The 16,286-nt window shown below is 28.8% G+C and overlaps 1 protein-coding gene across 2 annotated transcripts in view; it reads left to right on the forward strand.

Annotated features, from left to right (window-relative positions):
* Positions 1-16,286, forward strand: part of LOC142322399 (lysosome membrane protein 2-like) — a 142,790-nt gene that overhangs the window by 123,950 nt on the left and 2,554 nt on the right. For both annotated transcript variants that reach the window (XM_075361442.1, XM_075361441.1), the window contains exons 7-9: positions 1,177-1,303; positions 5,111-5,229; positions 7,489-7,617. In XM_075361442.1, the coding sequence (XP_075217557.1) occupies positions 1,177-1,303; positions 5,111-5,229; positions 7,489-7,617 (375 nt within the window). The remainder of the gene's footprint in view (positions 1-1,176; positions 1,304-5,110; positions 5,230-7,488; positions 7,618-16,286) is intronic.

Genomic DNA, 16,286 nt, shown 5'->3' on the forward strand with positions numbered 1-16,286 from the left:
CATTCAAGGAATAATAATGAAGAATAAGCAAAGGAGAGCAATAAGAGGAGAAAAATCAGCCTACGGTCACCACAGGTGAATGTCAGCCCCCAGTGATGTGTAGATAAAGTGAATGTTTACTATCAGTTTAAGGGGGAGGGGATTAGACTGATATGGACAATGTTGGCATTCTTTGTCATTTAGAGAAAAAAGGAAATTGCACTTTTAAGCCTGGGTAGGTCCAGTAGTGCCCAACTTATCTCTTGCCTTAATCTGATTTTATGGTTGGTGGTATCTGCTTTGAATCTCTAAATGCCAATCGTGTGCACCACACCACACAGCAGATATCCCAATCTGGTTCAGATCCCTTTGTTTGGTTCCTTACCTATCTGAACCTTACCTGAGGTAATTAGAGTTGAGTCACACATTTTTTGGACTGGGGTAAACTTAACTGGTGACCAGGAATAATGCTGGTGCATCACAAAACTAAATTTTTATCCATGATCCTCAACCACATCTGGAAAATACCACATCTAACAGAAAAATAGCTTGCAACCTACCAAGGAGACAGATAACATTGAATAGGTAAAGTCTGCAGCTTCTGCAGGATTTACCTAATCAATGTTATCTCTAAGTCAATGCAACTGCCATTTCAGTGTTTTATCTGTTCAAAAAATGTTATAAAAACTAATAAAACACAAAAAACAAACAGCTTTGTTTGAGAAATTTTTAGTCTACAGGAATCTTTGAACTAAGTCTGGAATTTGCCCAAAACGGTCAGTTAAAAACAATGTGTGTGTATATCAGCTTACCTTAGTAAAGTTCTATTGATCTGGTATAACAATTAAATTTGTGTATCAATCTACAAATAATATTCTATTCTTAAATGGAATAGAATGATAAAAAAAAAGGAACCCTACTCCCAAAAAATGTTTTTTCCAAGTTTGTTGGTTTTTTCAGGTATGTCTTTTTAATAAAAGTGAGCCAGTGGAGTAACTGCTATTGTCATCAGCCACTAAATTTCAATAGCACATATACATCAGCTCCACGCAGAGAATCATCAAGTTGTAAGGGATGTAGTTTATTGTTTTCCTACCATTAAGTAATTTACATAGCTAAACAATTAATTGCTCTAAATTAACTAATTTAAATGCTTTTTCCTCATCAATGGGAATAATCACAAATTCATTTCAACAGTTTCAGGAAGGGATTATGGGAATGAGGTTTCATATGCCTCCATGGGTGTATGATACAAATGGCACATGTTTTTGTGATGACAACTGTCCTCCTAAGGGAACATTTGATCTTTCACGGTGTTCACATGGTAATAAAATTTATTTTAATTTTAACTGTTTATTAATTTATTTTATAATTTATTTTTTTTTGTAATGCATGATATAAATGTTTCAATTATTTGTATGCGACTTATTTATAAATACTCTTAATTCCAAGTAATATGAGAAAAAACTTTTTATCATTTTAAATTAGCAATCTTTTCAGATTATCAAGATGCATGTATAAATGTTAGTACAGTACTAAGTGAAAAAACATGTTGTAATAAATAGTTAATATAACAAGAAAATATGAAATTCCTTTATATTAAATGCAAAATCATATTTAAAATCATTCAAGCTTAATGGATAAATAATAAGTAATTATGTAATAAGAACATTCATTTCATAATACTAATTGTCTACTAGTAAAATCCAAACCCAACCTGAAAGTAATACATAAAGGGACAATACCAATTTAATAAAAAAAAACTACTTAACCATCCCATAGAAGATCATGCTGCAATGAAAGAGAGTAAAGTAGGAGCAGCAATTTTAAAATTAAAAGTTATTAAACAATAAAAGATATCAAGAATGGAAGACCTATTGGCGTACATGCCAATACAAGTAATTAAATGACTTAAAGAAGAAGGGCAAAATAAGCTGCAATAGTGGGTTATGGAAAACTTTCTTGATTCCAATCCCCAAAAAGAATGATGGTTACACTGTCAAGATTAAAGGACAATTAGACCAATTCGGCATTAAGCAAGGATTGTTCTGTGAATTCTACAGAAGACTGAATAAACAAATCTAAAAAATGGTTACAAAAGAACTGTATGGAAGGAGACAATGGACATAACTAGGCTTATTGAACTATTGAAGGTGTATAAGTAGGGGTAAAGGAATAAGTATGTGTTTTATAGACATGGAAAAGCATTCGATCATATGAAATAAGATAAACTAATGAAAACATTAAAAAACCAAGTGGATTAGCAAGATACAATATTAATTTAATTGTATGAATCAGAAAATGGTTATGAAAATAAAGGAAGCTCAAACTGGGTGATTAGACTTAAGAAAGGAAATAATACAAGGATGTTGCCTATTATCAACCTCATTTAATATGTGTGTTGGAAAATTCATAAGAAAGGTTCTAAAAAATGAAAGTATCAGCATAAGAGGAAGAAAACTAAGCAAAATATGAATCACAGATTGACATGTTTTTATGTAAAATAAACCACAAGATATTAATTGGATGATTTAAAAATTAGTATACATTATGTCAAAAAGAAAAGAAAAATTATGATTATTTTCATTATGGAATGAAAACAAATGTTAGGAAATTAAAATATTAAAGATAGGAAACAATAAGCTAATTGAAATCTCTGTGAAAGAAGAAAGAATTGATCAGCACAGATAAGATCAGTTCAAAAAACATACAGCTATTAATGTATCATGTTAATTTTTTTTTCCTGGGCACACAGTGAAGTGTCATTATCAGCACCCAGACATAAAATTGATATAGTACGTAAATAAATATTAAAAATTAACAGTTAAAACTTAAATTACAAACTAAAAACCCAAAAAACAAAATAAATCTACAATAAAGTAATACTCTCAATTAAGATAATAAAATTACCATTTGCGATATGCCAAATGTTATAAACAGCTGTAAAACTACTACTGAATACTAAAATATTTGAATATAAATGGACGGTCAAGAAATTGTAAAAAATTACATAATGTTGTTACACTGTTTCCCAACATATTTTGCTTGCATGTCAGCTGCTAGTTTAAACTTGCGACGCAGTGCCACATAAGAGATACAATCCATAAGGATGTGGTACACTATTGGATGCACCTAATGCACAAATGGATGCATCTGTTATCTGATATCCATGAGTGAGCCTAATGTGTCCTATTCACAAATAGTGAATAATAACCACCTCTCGACTGTTATTTCTGTATGAGGAGCTCCAGTGACAAGGTGTTCTTAATTGGATGAAGTTTATTGTTGATGGCAGCATTCCATTTACTTTCCACTCATGAACCACTCTCTTCAGAAAACAGACAAGATCACTGGAAAAAATACGATTGGTGAAAGGAGGCTGGAAACAAGCCCCTTTTGCTGCACTATCAGTGTGCCCATTGCCTAAAATTCCAATATGGCTGGGGATCCAGCAGAAGCTGCCAGTTGTATTACATTGAGTCATTTCCAAAATAACACACTGAATCTAACAGACAATAGGATATCTGGAGTACATGTCACTAATCGCCTGAAAGACATTCATGGAATCTGAGCAGACAAATACATATCGAAATGTTGAGCTAATTATATTTAAGGACTTATTAATAGCATACAGCTCCATAATGAAAATACTGACAATGCTGGGAAGACCAAATGTGTACAGTACGTTCTGTTGCCAACCACAAAAGCACAACCAACAGAATTAACATTTTTAGAGCCATCCGTTGAAAGTATACAATCAGGATTCACGCTATTTATAAGATTATAGCATTTTTTCCATAATTTTACCAGATTTGTGTTTTTCTTATGATAGCAACAAAGACTAAACCAGTGATTTACTAGAGAAAGTCACCAATGGGGGTAATAACATGGAGCAACAGTAAGAACTGGAGGTAATTACACTTTTAGAGCTAAAAAAAGGCACTGAGTTCTGATGCCTAGCAGGACAGTAGATGATGGTCGATCCTCATATCGATTAACATGCTAGTTGGAGAATGCCACATTGAAGGATTAAAGGTTGGATGATTTGGTTGAGCTTTAATGCGAACTAGATACAAGCATATTTCATCCATTCCAAAGAGATGGCTCACCCTCACCACCATAATTATCACAGGCTTTTTCTCCTAAGCAGTGTCGCTAACAGGTTCAGACCTGTAATACACACGTAATCATACAGTTATGATCAGGCACCCTCATGCAGAATCGTTATCTAATAAGTGAACATAATGATAAAATCAGATACAGTAGCAAAACTTAATACAGATCAATACAATACTACCAGTACATGAAATAAACAATAATAACATAATACACATGAATCATAAAGCAGGCAAAAAACAATGATACAGTACATCCAAAATATATCATATTTATATGATACAATGAATCATACTTACTGGGAGGCAATCATCAGACAAGAAGGCAGAGTGTCCACAGTTTCATCTTGACCAGGCGACCCCCTAGTCACTCAGCCGTGAACCTATCCATCCTCATGCCTAACGATGCCTCATCCTATCACATGACTCTTCCCAGACCATTAGGTTTTGGGTGATTAACTTGATATAGTCAGCAACAGCCTTCCAATGTCCTCCAAGTGGAGAAAAATATCCTCAATATCTTCAGATGCAAATATGTCCATTCTATGGAGTACATCCAGCAGTCTCCCACCACCACATCTTGAGGCAACTTTATTTTCTTTACATTTTTATGAATACATGCCAACAGATCTGACTGCTCATATTTACAATAACAATTGTTTATAATTCTTCCAACCCATTCCTTTGTTAAAATATTGTTCTAAATTGTAAGCCTACTTTAGGAAATTAATCAGTCTGTTAATTACTAACAATAATAATATATAATTATTAGTAAGTATATTGTTATTGATTATTAATTATTTTTAAATAATATCTAAGAATTAACTTGAATGTTTAAGTTAGTATGAATTTTAATTCACACTTAAGCCAACATATTAAATTTTTAAATATTAAAAATTTTTGTTTTTTTAAATTTAATTTTTTTCATAGCATATTATTTTAATATTAGTGTTAATTTTTACATGATATTAATTTTTCCTGAAATATTTTTTAATAATTGCTCGTTTTTATTTTAGGTCTACCATTTATGATGTCTTTTCCACATTTCCTTCATGGAGATCCAAGTTTAAGGGAAGAAATTGAGGGACTTCATCCTAATATCTCACTTCATGATTTTTTCATAGACATACAACCTGTAAGTTTGAATAAATAAATTTATAAATATAAGTATCAGCCACTGTCATCATTTATAACATAAATTACATGAAATCTTTTTTAACAGGCATCTCTTAAATATGAACAACTATAATAATGTTTAGTTTTACAATTTCTAGTCCCTTGAAATATTCATGACAGCAAATACTCTGAGCAATAAAAAAAACAAGCTGGTCAGAATATTAGTAGGTTTAATTTTCAATCCTGTTACAAAAATGCACTGAACTGTATTCAGACTGTTATTAAATTATCCCATTCACAAATAGCTAACGTAAGGAGTATTTATAGAGATATTATATGGCTTATTGTTTCATATGTGGTTACATTCTTAGATTTATGCATGCCCAATAATTCATTTATAGAAAATGAAAATATGACATTCTGTATGATGATTCATTATTCAAACATTCCAGTTAATGCTGATTTATTTGACTGCAAATGCATTTGCTATCTAATTAGTCTGACTTCAATGGAATTTTATATGAAACAGGAATTACTAAAAGAAACTGAATTTCTGATGTAAACAAGTTAAACAACATCAACCTAAGTTATAACATATAAACAAATACAACCGCTAATGCTGCATTAAAGATATTATGTATTAAATTTTACACCTGGCATTTCAACCAAAAAGGCGTAGTGATAAGGGATTTATAGACAAGGTTATGTTAACAGAGAATAACCAAAGATTACATCAAATAATTAAAGCGATCCAATTTTTCATAGCTATAAAGGACCCTTTGTAATTTAAAAAAAAACCAAACCAAGTTTTGAGGGTTTCATTTTTTCATTTAAAAAAAAAAATTTTGTCGGGTAAAAAACATTACAAAATAAATTCTAAATCTCTTTCAATTAAAATTTACTAAGCAATGTTTGTTGAATGAAGTTTTTTAATTTTTAGTTGAGTTTATGTTTTATTTTCAATTTTCTTTAATATATTAAGTATATTATAAAATTTTTACTCTTATGTGTTTAATTTGTGTTATGTTAGATTAAAGAGAACTGGTTGATTGACTGAATAATAAAATGGTATATACCTACGTCATAAAGCCACCTTCAGATAGAGAACATACTTATAATCTTAGTCATACACATTATACCATTGATTCTCAAACTTTTTCACGCACTGCCCACATTGAGAATCAAAAATTTTCTAGCACCCCAAAATTTTTAAACTTACTATCTCTTAAAAACAATAATTGCAATTGCATGTTTAATGATTGGGACTGTAATATGATCTTGGATTAAGCTGAGAGCAGGTGATACATGTTGCAGTCTCAATCTTTAAAGATTTCAATATTTCAGCACAAAATGAACAAAAGCTAAAAACTGCAATGCTACATTAAAGATCTCACAATTTGTCATTAAAACCTATATCAAAACCTTTAATTTCCATATTTATTTGTATCAATACGTTGCTTGGGAGATTGGGAGATATGCAGCATTAAAGACAAAAGTAGCCTTTTCTCTTTAAAGTGGAATATTTTGATTCAGAAAAATCGTAGAGACATACAAAAAATGAAATGAAAGCTAAAGTTTTAAGCTTTTAAATGATTTTAACGCAGTTTACTGAAAATATCTTGTCTCCCCCATGCCCTAAATCAAACATGAAGAAACATTTTCAAATTTAAACAATTTTTTCTCACTGAAATTTTTTTTAATTTGATGATTTTTGAAATCTGAAGTATACTGTCAAAAAGTAGGGTATTCAAGATTCAATTTTTTACTTTCTTGTGCAAAGTACAAGGAAGTATTGTAATTGTGAAAAATTTCTGTATTCAGATTTTAATGGAGATATCCATTTTGACTATCCCTGAATCCATTTTGACTAGTTTCAGCATGACATCTGTATGTACGTACATATGTATCTCACAAAATACAAAAATGATTAGCCATAGGATGTTGAAATTTTGGATTTAGCACTGTTGTTACATCTAATTGTGCACCTTCGCTTTTGATTGCAATCGACTGAACCAAAAGTCACCAAAACAGAGAGTCCTTTGTTGTGAGTGGTACATTTTGATTCTCGTTTGCAGCTGGAAACTAAATCATCAAAATTAAATGCTGGGTGCAATTCACAGTAAGCTGTTGGCACTTTTAATCACAAGAAAAAGAGCCAAATATTTTTATTTTTTCAGCAAATTATTGCATTTCAATTACAGTAGTTAAAATAATGTTAAGAAATAAAATACTTTAACTTGTAGATATATTAATTCAATTTTTTTTCATGTTTGTACAGAATCTTGGGTTTACATTAGGAATGGTATCTAGGCTGCAAGTCAACATTCGAGTGAGGAAGTCACCAGGACTTCCTTTACTTCGTGCATTTAGAGATAATGTTGTTCTTCCTATTGTTTGGATTGAAGTGGTAATTTTTAATATTATAATAATAACTAAATATAATAACATAATAAGAAACTAACTTCATTTAATAAGAAATAGTTTATTATATTCTTCTACAGAGTGGATACAATTTTAATATAGCCCATACTTCCCACAAAATGAACACATTTATCTGTCACATTGCTTACCATATTTATTCTAATTTCTTATAGAAGTCTGCCATGTAAGCATCTGATGTACAAGAAGCAATAGTCACAGTTGATTTATTTACGAATAATGATGTTCATTACACAGGTAGTCGTTGCTGACCATCTATAATGGCTAGCTGTTGTTGTGCTTGTAAAGGTTTCGCTTTAAAGCTCATTATCAACTTCATCTTTGTATGTTTGGCAACACTACATATGATTCAAAGAAGGTGCATGGGAACCACTTCACTCCTCATGTTCTCTAGTAAGGCTTGGTACAGTAAAATTCTCATAGCAGTTTGGCCAGACTTTTTCAAGAAAAGCTGGCGGCTCATATTAGATCACCTGCAACTGATATGGTCATGTTACCTAATGTAAATGCATTCAAAAATTACCTAAATAAAATAAATGATTACAATAACTATTAAGGTTATTTTGGAAAATGTTTAGTGCAAGGTCCCCCGAAATGTCCTTGCACTACTTAAATATCTACAAATGACTTTTTCTTAGAATACCGCTAATTGTTTCCATCTCCACACTGATATCACTGAATCTATATCAGATAATAACAAATCAAAAAGTTAGAAAATTCTGTTAGCAATTAAAAGAACATTTACTAGTTGGATTTCTATTTAACTTTGATATATTTCTGTTCCAATGTGCTTCTTTGACATTTTACCATTACTAATTGTGTAGATACAATTTCTATTAACGGTAAAGAATAGTTCTACAATTGACAACAGTGAGAAATTTTTGGGTATTTAGTAATAAAGACAATAAATTTTCACAGGAAGACCAAAATGATTTTTATCTGTAACAAAATTAAACCATACTGTTTTGATTTGAAGTTAATTAATCAGATGCTTAGTTTAACACCAATAATTAATATTTATCATGGTTTTACACAGTCCTATCTAATACTAATACTTCAAAACAAAATAATGTTTTAGTACACAAAAATGAGCTGTTATATCTTTGCCAGGCTGATAAGTATAATTCATGTAAACAGATTTTTCATAAATTAAAAATTACAACTTTCCCATGTGTGTATACAGTATTTAAAAACATAAGGTTTGCTAAAACGAAATAATCACTAACACTAAGAAAAAAAAAAATACTATCTGTAAAATTCACTTCTATCAAGCAAAACACAAGAAATATTTTTATATTATACAGGATAATTCTTCAATCTTGCAAAATTACTTTATTATTCTTCAGTTTTTATTTTTAATAAATTTTCGAAAAATTCAAACATTTCATTATCAAACTTACCACTGTGTGCCAATTAATCGCAAAATAAAAACTGTAAAAGCAAACACTGTATACAGTAAGAGAAAGAAATCTGATGTGGACACCACATGATTTCCTTGTACGCCTATTAAATTACATAAACACATTTTTTTGCTGCACTTCATTTAAACTTATTCTATTTGAAAGTGAGATACGATCCTCCAATTCTTTAACAAAGTGGACAGTTACACAATTGCTGAAATATTAATTTTTATCAGCATCAAATATTTATACAATTCTTAATTGAACAATCTTAAACGAAATATTAGGACAGAGTAAAAGAGACTTAATTACTCATATTAGTACACCAGTATTATTCTTATCTTCGTGAGTTGCTGATTAACAAAGGTTTCAGATTTCTGGTGTGGTATGAATAAAAGTTACTATTACATTTAGTGAACTCATGTATAATGGTTACAAATGTTAATTTCGACCTTATGGTGTAAAATATTCAGTTTTTATTAATGGATTATTTGGTGAATAATCAAAAATGAAAAAGAAACAATCATACAGGAAAAAAGAAATATAGCTCAAAAAAAATGACAAGAAGATGAATTTTTAAGAACAAGGGAAGAAAAAAATTAAGAGAACAAGAAAAATATAAACAGGAAGAAAATGTTAAAACCAAAGAAAGAATAAAAAGGAAGAAAATGTTGCAAACTCAAAAAAAATAAATAAATAAACAGGAAGAAAATGTTGGAAACAAAGAAAGAATAAAAACATTAAGAGAAGATAGATATAAAGAGGAAGAAACTGTTAAAACCAAAGAAAAAATAAAAAGATTAAGAGAAGATGATAAATATAAAGAAAGAAAATTTGAAAACTGGAGAACATGTACATAAATTAATATGTACATGATAGACAAAAAAAAAAATTTGTTTTATGTTTCTATAAGTGTGATATCATTTCTTGAATTGCTTTTTGCGTACATTACAGATCTGTAAATACAATTTTTCTATCGCCCTTAGTTTTAAATATTACGCTTAAAATAATTAAGGAAAAATATAGTTAAAATCTGTAAAATTTATAATTTTGCATGGCTGTATCTGCGTTAGAATGATTTCACTGATGCTTTTCTTTTATAAATAGCCTCAGGCACATCCCAAATTAATGTCCAACAGGAATCGGCTAGCATGTTAGTGTTCCATTTCCCTTTATAGCAACATTCCATCACTGAAATGTCTTAGTAGAAATGTTCACCATGTTGTTCACTTATGTTTCCAAGGTTGTCCGGGAAAAATTCCAGATGTGAGTGTAGGAAATGTATTTTCAAAGACATATTACATTTTAAAACTCTGTATGAAGTAAGAAGTTGATTAACAATATCATGGTAATTGTCAGATTTTTGTTTGCCAAAAAAAGTTTTGCAAACGTCTTTAAATGAAGCCCAAGCTGCACTTTCTACATTAACATTGAGTTAATACATCATCTTTGACCAACTTTCTTATTTGAGAATCAACAAATATTCCTTCTTTAATTTTTCCTTCATTTACATGGGGAAATTTCTGCCTGATGTAAAAAATCCGGTACTATCCCTTCTTCATTGCTTTTACAAAATTTTTCATTAGTCCTAGCTTGATATGGTGAGGGGGTAAAAATTTTTTTGGGTTCAAGTAAGGGATCATGAATAATATTTTTCCCATTTGGAGTTAAGTTGTTTCATTTCTTCCACTCTTTGGAAACATAATGTTTATCCCTAGCTCGGCTGTCCCATTCGCAAAGAAAACACATGTACTTAGTTTAGTCTAACTGTATGCCTAACAAAAGAGCTATAACTTTCAAATCACCACATATGTTCCAGCTATGTTTTTTATACTTTATTTTTTCAAGAGTGTCTTTCATCACATTGTATGTCTCTTTCAAATTATTTGTTACTGTTGTGTAGTAAAATCACATTTAAACTATTTGAACAAATTTATGAAAAGGCGCCAGTCCTCAGGTTTATGAACTTGTGCTAAGTACAACATAAGCTCATTAATATTTGTGCAATAAACCAAATTATTTTCATCAATAAAATACTGAGAAATTTCTTTTTATCGGCTTTGAAAGACCAAAATGTTTGTATTTTTTAAAAGTAAATTCCAACCTTGCGGTCCTGATCCTAACAGTTCAGCTTAATTTTTTGATAGATTTAAATCCCTAATCAAATCATTTTATTCACCTTTTGATATAAGATGTGGCTTATTGGAAGACAATTCAAAATCAAAATCATTGTTGTGTTCTTCAGTACTGCCTGATTCTTCATCGCTGTTTTCAAATTATACATTCACAGGTGGCTCAGGAACTGGAATAATCTCAATGTGAGGTATAGGCCTGATTGCAGATTACAATGAAGGATACTGTACAGTATGGTTAGATTATTTAGACATTCCAGACATATTTGTTAAACAAAGGTAACAATCGGTTACATGACCCTTTGGTTCACGCCAAACCATAGATACACCAAATGGCAAAACCTTCCGTGTACCTTTCAGTCATCCTCTTAAAAATTCAGAACAATTAGTGCATACTATATGAGAGCCCACGTCTTATCCTGATCACCAAATTTACACTGAAAGTACAAATGATATGCTTTTTTAATTAAAGATGTAATGTTTTTTCTGTTTAATTTTACGGTAAACTCACCAGATACATAACAAAAGGCATCCACATCATTTACACAATTTCGAGGCATTATGACTCTGCACTGTTAACAGAGTTAAGACAGTAATAAGACTGAACAAAATTAATTCATTCCAAAATCCAGTGCTTAATATGAACAACACAGCTGTGTTTTCAGCTACATGTTTTGACCTGCACAGACATGATTAATCTTGTCTATGAAGGCTCACTCTTCAGTATAGATGATATATGTGACTTGATATGATTTAATTTTTTGTCTAGTATTGTTTATTTATAGCTTACAAAATACAATTTAGGAGCAAAAAATGCTAACTATACGTTGAAAAATGAAAAAAATCGTTGAATTAAAATTTATAAATTTTTCAAAAATGGTGGATGCTTGAAAGATTTTGAGTTCATATTCATTTTCAGCATCAAAAAACAGATTAAAATCATGTATTGCATGTTAGGAAACAAAAATTTTTATCAGACCAAAGAACAACTAAACAATTGACAACAAAAAAAAAATAAACGAAATGATGATCAACTCCTACTTAGGGAGAATATTGTCTGACAGTATCAGAGGAGTAATGAACTAAAAGATAATAATTTTTTGTATTATATTAAAGATCAGGCATGTATGCCTCAGTGTATATGTTGTTCTTGTGTGGGACTATTTTTCAATCACTCTGTAGTTAACTTTAATGTAGATAAAATTAAACAGAAATTAAACTGGAAAATCCAAAAATAATACAATTCTAAATTATAATTTTCAATTAATATTAAATAATTAAATGTTTGACAAAATTTATTACATATACACATATGTAGTAATGCCTATTAAATTACATATACATATTTAAAAAAGTATATAAAATTTTATTTATCTAACAACTTCTGATTATTTTTCATATTTTTTTTTATTGTTATTATTAAATAATTATTGTAAATTTTGTTTTGCAATCACGGGTTAATAATTATCAATAAATCAATATATTTAAATTAGAAAGTTAAAAAAAAAAGGAGGTGTAATCTGATTCAAACCGATGTGCCTTCTTATAGATCCAGATATTTCATTAGCTAAAATTTCATTTGGCTACAACTCTGGAACCAATGAAAATAAGTACCACTTATGATATATTGTTGAAAATCTCTCAATGAGGGCTTATTATTACAGTTAAAAAAAAAGTCCAAAATCCAAATTTTTTCGCATTTTGGGCTTTTTTGGACACTTTTGTTCAGTCGATTGCAATCAAAAGTGCAGGTGCACAACTAGTTGTTACAACAGTCCTAAATCCAAAATTTCAACATACTATCGCTAATCGTTTTTGAGTTATGCGAGATACACACCTACATATATATGTACATACAGATGTTACACCGAAACTAGTCAGAATGGATTCAGGGATGATTAAAATGGATATTTCCGTTGAAATCTGAAATTTTTCGCGATCACAATACTTCCTTTAATTTGTACAAGGAAGTAAAAATCTAATAAACTATCAATAGTTAACTTTTGCAGAATCCCACATCAACTATAATTCTATAATTATATGAAAAAATAAAAACTTTAATGAAGATGTAAAATCCAGCAACCATAAAATTATAATAACATAGTATCTATAACCAGATATTAATAAAAAATTTTAATTCAAATAATACGTAAGTTCCTTTAACAGAAATTATTTTTAAATAGTAAATTAATTGCATAATCAAGAATTTCCTGCATACTGATAATGCAATTCCAGTAATTTTATTGTGAACTGAACTACATCCTCAAATAGTTACAATTAATAACTTTAAAAATTATACTAATTGATTTTAATATGTTCTGATTATAATTGTTATTTTTGCACAGTTATTACTATAGCTATAATAATTTACAAAATAATTTTTATATGAATGAATAATAGTTTGAACATTTGCTTATTTTTTATTTTGTACTTTGTAATGCTGCTCTAATCAAGCATTTACCATGGGTTCCTCTTGCACCTTCCAGACAAATGGTAGAGCTGTTTCTTTTTATTAGCTATGAATATCAAACCTACAACTCCTGATAAACTCTACATTATGTATAATTGTTACGATCTAAATAAAATAGGTATTTCTTTATACATATCACTTGAGGTTTATTGTCACAATTTTGCTCAATATAGAAAGCAATTTTTAGATTGATGGTGGAGTATGTTTTTTTTAAATATAAATCCAAAATTTTCGCACCAATAATGTCAAAAATTGAAAACTGCAAAAAACAAACTTTTTAAAAGTCTGTTTCAGTAGCCTAGATCTAACACCAATCATTATACTCTAAAAAGAATGTTATCGCTGTTAATTAAAATAATGATACATTAATTCGTAGAATGCCTAGAATATGCTATGATAGATTGGTAATGCTAAAATCCAATAAGGTAATACACTCTAGTATAAACAGTACATTCTACTAAGAGAAAAGTTAATGAAAGCAGAATGGAACGGTGAACAGATATTAGCCTCACAAATTGAAGTGTCTTAGAAGCTTTTAACAGTCACTACAAATTACATAACTTGGAAGTAATTCTTAATTCATATTACAACACACATTATAAAACAGTCAGCACAAATGGCTAGGAAGAACCATATATTTGTTTTGTAAATGATATTAAGAAACACAGGTTAATAAAACCAAATTAGTGTCATAGAAATCAAACTCTTTTGTGTCTTATTATGTATTGGTTGTAAAGTAGTTATTTTGTTACTGTATTTTGATAGTTAATTTTTTATAAATATTATTAATTAAAGTAGTGTCATATCCATTTTTAACCTCTATATGTTGTATATTTATTTCATTATTTAACTTTTAATAACAAATAGAATATACATATTCATATAAATAAAAATATATATTAAGTATAAATATAGGTACAGATATAATATAAATATAAATATTCTCACATACTGACAAAGAAAAGTTAGACAATAAAGTAAACATCATAGAACATACAGCAGCTGAAAATCGATATGATATTACTTTAATAATATTTATAAAAAAAGCAACTATCAAAACATAACAATAAAATAACTATCTTACAACCAATACATAATAAGACACAAAAGAGTGAAAACATATACGTAAAGTATTTATTCACTGTTAATATCATTGAAAATATTACTAAAACTTTCAATAAAGAAGTATTTAAACCAACATACAATCCTAAAAACAAAATAATAAAATATTTTAAAAACAAAACTAAAAATAATATTAAAATAAATGTGTGGAATTTATAAAATTAAATGTAATGATTGTTATGGTATTTATAAAGGAAAAGCAAATAGATCCTTTAAAACTATATTTCTTTAACACTATAGAAATTACAAAAATAATAAATTAGGTTTAACTAATATGGCAAACCAACCATCTATATAAAATTTTATAGTAACATTATTAAAATACTGAAAATTTAATTAATATTTATAATGATGAAACATAAACCAGCATTATAAGTCCAACAACCATATAATGAGATATTTAAAAAAAAACATAATTATAATAATTATTTTAATAGTTTATGTGGCATTTATAAAGTAAAATGTAATAATTGTGATGAAATTTATATTGGGAAAACTGATAGATCATTTAAAGTAAGATTTTACAGAACATCTTAGATATTATAAAACAAAAAAAATTGGGGTTTTCTAATGTAGCCGACCATCCAATAGTGAATAAACATTATATTACTGACTTAGAAACTAATTTGAAAATAATTGAAGTCAGAAAAGAAAATGATAACAAAAAATTGGACAATTTAGAAAAATATCATGTATATAAATATAGACAGAAATTCGGCTTAATCAATCTGCAGACAGAGTTTGATAATGATACTCTTATCGAAGCTGCTATAAATAGCAGCACTTTTGTTAATGTTAGGTAAAGTTTATATTGCATTAATACAGTGCTGAATTTAGTGGCTGGCCATAAAAATGTTTAATGTTTTTTAAATGTTTACATGTTTAAAAGTTAAAGATTTTCAATTATTTTGCTAATTATTTGACTAAATATATTATGTCATATAATATTATATTTAGTGTTCTATTAATGTTTTAATGTGTATTTAATTTTTAATTTTAATCAACTGATGATGAGGAAATTCCTCAAAAGCACTTTTGATATATAGAAAAGAAAAAGAAAGATAATAAGATAAAGTAAGAGCTCTTATTGAATCTGTACTTTGGTGGACAGTGCTGAATTTTGTTTATGCTTTATGAAACTCAATGTAGTACTATACTGTACGAATTAATAGGGACAAAGTAAAAAAAACTTTTTTAAAAAACTATGCTTTTATTCATTCTATGCCACTATAAATACATGTGTATACTTTAAACAATTATAAATACATGTATTAGTATAAATGTCCTCCTTTAGCAGAAGTTACCTCTTGAAGATGTTTTGGCATTGACTTCACTAGTTTAGTGCACATATTCTAGACTTCATCATCATGGAACCACACTTTTATAGCATTAGTTATCATGTGTTCTTTTTTAGTACAGTCCATCTTACCTAAATGTCTCTTTAAAATATTCCAAAAGTTATCAATGGGATTTAAGTCTGATGAATTTCCTGGCTACTTAAGCACATCAATTT

This window comes from Lycorma delicatula, chromosome 3 (assembly GCF_047948215.1).
Source record: "Lycorma delicatula isolate Av1 chromosome 3, ASM4794821v1, whole genome shotgun sequence".
Taxonomy (NCBI): domain Eukaryota; kingdom Metazoa; phylum Arthropoda; class Insecta; order Hemiptera; family Fulgoridae; genus Lycorma; species Lycorma delicatula.